At 40.1% G+C, this 6,000-nt stretch overlaps 1 protein-coding gene across 2 annotated transcripts in view; it reads right to left on the bottom strand.

Moving 5' to 3' along the window:
• Positions 1-302: 302 nt before the first annotated feature.
• Positions 303-6,000, bottom strand: part of LOC100543135 (sodium/hydrogen exchanger 4) — a 33,215-nt gene continuing 27,517 nt past the window's right edge. For both annotated transcript variants that reach the window (XM_010727997.3, XM_003203170.4), the window contains 2 exons: positions 5,693-5,783; positions 303-1,845 (listed from right to left, as the gene is read on the bottom strand). In XM_010727997.3, the coding sequence (XP_010726299.1) occupies positions 1,544-1,845; positions 5,693-5,783 (393 nt within the window). In that variant the 3' untranslated portion in view covers positions 303-1,543. The remainder of the gene's footprint in view (positions 1,846-5,692; positions 5,784-6,000) is intronic.

Raw genomic sequence — 6,000 nt, 5'->3', positions numbered from 1 at the left:
ATTAGCACGAGTGCATGGAGTCAACTGAAAAGGATGCTCAGCAGAAGAGGTGGGAGGCCAGGGGCTCAAGTGAAGGTGCCCCTGGTTATTTCTGTCTTTTTAGCAAACACTTCTCTGTGCAACGTACAGGCAAACATTCTTTCTATTGAGAATTAGAAAGGACTTCTATCCTTTCCTAAAGGGGAGCTACAGGAAAGCAGAGCACAAACTCTTTAGCAGGGTCTATAGTGACAGGGAAAGGGGAAATTGTTTCAAACTTAAAGAGGGGAGATTCAGGTTGGATATAAGGAAAAAGTCTCTTGCAGTGGGGGTGGTAAGGCACTGGAACAGATTGCCCAGAGAGGTGGTGGATGCCCTGTCCCTGGAGACATTCAAGGCTAGGACAGACCAGGCTCCAGGCAGTGTTAACTACTTGTGGATATCCCTTTTCATTGCAGGAGAGTCAGACTAGATGACCTTTAAAGGTCCCTTTCAGCTCTGAGGATTCTATGCTTCTACAATCCTAAAAACCTGGCAGCACAACATAGAGCCTTTATTTCCTGCTAGCCAGCAGGATACAAAGTCAGACTAGACTCTCTTTTCCTTTTTGTCCAACTCTTGTTTCCCACCGAAGTGCAGATCCAGCTTCAGTGCAAAGAGTAGCCTAGTGATTTGGGCACCCTCAGCAAGGTGGAAGTGAGAGATGGAGGTTAGCTTCTCCATGACAAAAACCTCTGCCTCACTAGACCAGAGCTATAAGCACAAGTCTATTTTGCACAACCTTGCTGTCTCATATTTGAAAAATATGAGCTTTGTGTTAGTCTCCAAACTGCACCCCTCCCAGAAGAGTTCTCTCTGGATTTGTTAGTACTAGGATATCTCTTTTCTTCATCTAAAAATGTTGTAGGTGGGTGATGCCTCTGTGCTGAAGTTGCAGGAATCCCAGACCATCCTATAACTCACTTCAGGCATTTTTCCAAAGCCAAAACCTGAAATGCTGGTGGATATCCAAGAGCTTAGAATGACCACTAAGTAATTATTTTCATTTATGTACCCTTCTAGGCATCTTCAGTGGTATTTAGGAGCCCTAAAAAAGCCTTTTTCCCCACTCTTACTTGGAACATCTCAGCTACTCTGAGGTTCAACTTGCCTAGAGCTCTGAAGTTACCAATCTGAGCACCCATGTCTTAACCACATCCTTGTTATTCTTTCCCCTGGATTTAATCCATAGTTTAGAACAGAAGAAGGCAATATCAGCTCTCAACTAGAACACTGCATATGTCCAACTGTTGTTACCTAAATCCATACCCAAATCCCTACAGAGATCATGTTCCTCTCTTTCCTGCATTGTTTTGCCAAAAAGCCAGTTTAATATAAACATATAAGAATTTAAATCTTCCTCGAGCTGCTAAGTACCTTGATACAGTACTTAAAAGTGATATGAGAATGACTGCACTGATCCCAAAAGGAAAATTGTGGTTTAGTTCATATGAGAGCTTTGTTATTTTCTCTGGAACAGTGCACAAAGGGCCCTTGAGATGCAAACATTGCTCTTCTCTGCTCCTCATATATCTAATGGCCTGGCTGGTGCCATCATTTCTGTCTCTTCTTCTGACTCATACCCCTGTAGTTTTTTCACAATGCCTCGAGGCTTTGGTATTGCAGCTCGATTGTCTACTCTGGTGTAATGGTGACGATTGATCGTATTTCCTCTTCGACCTGACAAATGGGATGAATGGTCACATCTATCCAAGTGTGCCATTGGAACCAGCTCCTCCTGGCAATGCTTTGCTACGAGTGGCCGTAGTCGGGGCTGGGGTTTGAACTTTACTGGGATCCCAGTCTCAGAGATACTTCTGGGGTGATCTGAAAGAAAATACAGAATTCTTATGATGAAGGAAAAAAAAGAGAAACACCATGGTGTTGACAAGGGCGGTTAAATGGTATTCAGTATTGTACAACATAATGGTTTTAAATCTTGAAATGGAAAGATTTTAAGTAATTGTTATAGAATAAGAGAACAGACAAGATCTAAAAATAATCTTTACTTTCATCCCAGTGCTGATGTTTAAAAGATCTTATTGATCTTGCCTCTATTCTGAAACCCTACTGAGAAAACACACTCAGATATCTTTCTGTATCTAATGAAGCAACTCATACTTCCTTAGACAAGAGCATTCCTTCATGTATCTTTCAACTTGCTACTGATTTCATGAATATATCTAGTGCAATGGTTGAAAAACATTGTAAAGCTCACACCAGAAATCAAAGAGTGACTACAAAGACCCTAGAACCACTGAAAATCAAGATAACCAGTCACCTATTATTAAAAACTGGGAAGAAAACAGTTTCACTTGAAACCAGGAGTTTGACTTTATGGTGCTTTGATTACTTTGGGTGTGTCAAACCTACTCCTACCAGTTTGCAGTGCTGCAAGTACACAATAAAAATGTGACTGCAGTAGTCCCTAACTCTCCCTTTTATCCTGATGAGTTTACGAAATGTACTTCTTTTACTCTTTTTAAGGCCACGTATAGTCTGACTACTCACTAGCAAATTAGTTAATTTAAGAAACAATTCATAAAAATCTAGGAAGTTTTGGGAGATAAAGCTACATGAAGAATAAAATTAGACCAGATCCTGTAAAGCTTGCAGGCATTAGGTATAGTCACACAGTCAAAACTTACAAAATTATTACAACTTAATAACTATTAAGTTATCTACATTTAATGTTGACTAGATCACTGGCCTAAAACAAGACGACATGCACCTGCACTTAATTCCACTGAGTAGGAGCACAAATTTTTAACAGCAGAAGCTTCTTCTGTTAGACCACGTGGACATATAACAATCACCCATGAGCAATAAGACAGGACAGACATTTTCCGATTTAAAGAGTTTCTACTTAGTTCGTTGAGGACAGCAGTGCCACAAACTATGACTGATATATTCTGCCAAAGAAATGACTTATTTAATGAAAGACGGGAAGAGCTGTTAGTTTAAGGATCTATATATTCACAGTCATTTCTGTCCTCTCATTTGCTAAAATTTTTGCTTGTGCTATGTATAAGTTAAACCAAGCTTGCTGGAGGGTGCTGACTCCAGAAAAGACCTCTAGGTCTCCCTCCTGCTGTAGGCATTTCAAGTGGTATGAATGCTAAGGTCTCTTCCAAACCAAACCATTCTACAACAGATCAGAGAATCATAAAATGTAACCGGATGTTCATTTCAGAATAAATAAAACTCTAAATTATTTGAAGCATTTGATTTCTATGCCTTTATGACTCCCCACCCTGCTTTCCCTTCCATCTGATAATTTTTAAAAAGCCACCTTTAACTGCAGGAAAATCTTTATGCTCTAGTAGAAACAAGAAGTAACAAGACTATATTTAGATGAGTTCATTTTGAATTATTTGTTGTACAGAGACTATAGCACAATGTGTTCAGCCTTGAATTTCATATATAATTGATATTCATAAGAGCATTACAAAATATTTTGTGGAGTTTTATGAAGTCAGCAACAATACCAAGAAGTCTAATTATTCAAATACATCACAAGACAGGTCTCAAATGCAGGCCTAGCTACTAGTAAAAACATATCTATGTTAAATGCTTCAGGATTTACTCATCACTCCACTCAAATAATGTACCTATCTGTGCTAGCAAGACTTGGACCTTTGAAAGTGTCTGAAAGGCTTCCAGGTTTGAGGCTGATGTGTAGAAAAATTTGAGTCTTTTAGAAAGACACAAAAAAACACATATTCCCCACCATGATGTCCTGACAACCAAACTTGAAAGAATTTGTTCTTCAAGAAAAAAAAAAAAAATTAAAATTGAACCCCCTCCCTAGAATAATTTTGATCTTCACTTCTAAATAGATGGGTTTCTGCTCTGCCTCCACCACATGTGTAGGTGCCTAGCACCAGGGGGATAGTTTATCTACAGAAATCTCTTCTGATTTAATTTATTTCAGAACAAAACAAAAAGAAAAGGAAGAAAATAATTTTGCACCTGCATGGAATATCTTTGTCATCCAATGTTTGATATAAAGATGATGATTAAAAACATGGTTTTAATCTCTTCCAGTTAATTTGGCCAGAAATGAAGAGTGATTTTCAGGGGTAGTTGATTATATTTCAGAATCACAATGAAAGCTCAGAACGGAGTCAGAGACATTACATAAGGAGATACTGATGACTATTCAAGTGTCCTAAATTCCATGTTTTCTCTGACACTACTGTTGTGTTTCATTGGGCAATTCCATTTGCTACACCCCTGACCACCTGAAAAAGTAATATGACTAGCTGGTTAGTTTGTCCAATAATTACTACAGAAATGTTCACAGAGAGCAAGCTGGGAAAAAGAAAGAAGATATGAAATAATTGCTGGGATACCATGGGAGAGTATTTTGGGATCATACACTACTTACAGTAGGATATTTAGGGAAGGAATCATAAGCGAGTAATGTAAGGGATGAGAGTGGTTTGGGGAGGAACAAGAGCAGAAAAAGACAGAGGAAGAATGGGATACAAAGGAGATGGTGGCATATAAACATAGGCTGATCAGTATGTGTGTGCAGCCATGCCATATGCCATATTGAGACTGTCTGGTCCATATTGTTGTTAAACTCTACTTCTTTTTTCCTGAGAGTGCAACTCCCTGAACAGTGTGCATATGTGTGTACGAAGGTCTGAGTATAGCAGTTAGAAAGACTGGGGTTCATACATAATGTGTAGATGCACATCACTGCAAAATTGCTAGCTATCATCAAGACAGTAGGATAAGAGGCTTGGGAAGTAAATGTTGGAGCAACCATAGCATACACTGAAGAGATCAAGTCTGTGAGTTAGCTATTGGGTGGACCAGGAGGTCCAGATCAGTGATTAGAGAGAGCATGGGATCTGTGGCTGGCTATTGGTAGGGCCATAGCCTGGACAAGGTACCGGCGAGACTGGTTTGAATGCATGTAGCCCCAAGTGTGCAAAGCAAGGGGAAACTAGGAGAACCAGGAGCCAGATAGGGGCAAGACTGAGTGTCCAGTGCCAGTTACAGAGGGATCTACTCTGTGCATGTTCATGTTGGGGGACCATGTGTTCACATGTGTGCATGTGTATGAACAGTTTTCCACTACCAGCCTTTCATCATGTTCAGCCAGAAAAGGAAACAGGAAGAGGCTGTTAGTGCTGTGTGATTGTGTGAGTGCTGTGCTACTTGGGGTGGCTGGCTGTGTGTGTGTGTGTGTACGTTGAATTATGGTATGTGGGTGTGCTACCAGGAACTCCTTCTCAGCCTCACTGTCCTGGGACATAGAGATGTGGGCAAGGAAGGGTGTCATCTTCAGCCTTATCAGGCTAGTGACATAAGAATCTCCTAAGAACTCCGCTTACAATTTTGTCCATGGAGCTGGAGAAAACGGTTTCCTTTCTTGGGCTTACACGGAAGTCATCATGCATGTGTTAAATTGCAGGGATCACAGGAGTATTTGTGCAAGAGGAAATTGCAGAAAAGTAGGCGGTGCTGGAACAAGACAGAAACTGCAACAGTCATAACCATATAAACAGTCGAGATAAAAAGATAGGAGAGAAGGGTGTAGCTCATTTAAAGAGACCAGTGACTTCCTTGTGAGTATTCATTGAGTACTGTTAAATCCATCAAACAACTGGCCAATTATCTCACTGCTAGTGCAGAATACAGCGCAAAACATTTCCATTACCTGTAAAAGTAACATGCCTGGCTTTCTTCCTAGTGGGCTGGCCACTGTGGCCCTGCGGCAAGGAGAGGTAGCGTACACTTGTGGCATTAACCTGTGTACAGACAAAAATGAGTTTAACTCAACTTCATCTCTGATGAAAATCAGTGTTTGTCAAAAGATAGGAATATGCTCTTCTAAGATTCACCTATCCTATTTCAGGTAACAATTAAGAATTAAATGGAACTTTGTCCAGCAAGAACTTACTTTTCTTCTTGAACTGTGATTATCTCAGCTGTAAATGTCTATGCTATCCAATGTCCACATTTGAT

This window comes from Meleagris gallopavo, chromosome 1 (genome assembly GCF_000146605.3).
Source record: "Meleagris gallopavo isolate NT-WF06-2002-E0010 breed Aviagen turkey brand Nicholas breeding stock chromosome 1, Turkey_5.1, whole genome shotgun sequence".
Taxonomy (NCBI): domain Eukaryota; kingdom Metazoa; phylum Chordata; class Aves; order Galliformes; family Phasianidae; genus Meleagris; species Meleagris gallopavo.
The sequence above is the reverse complement of the archived record's forward strand: the minus strand, read 5'-3'. Positions and strand labels throughout refer to the sequence as shown.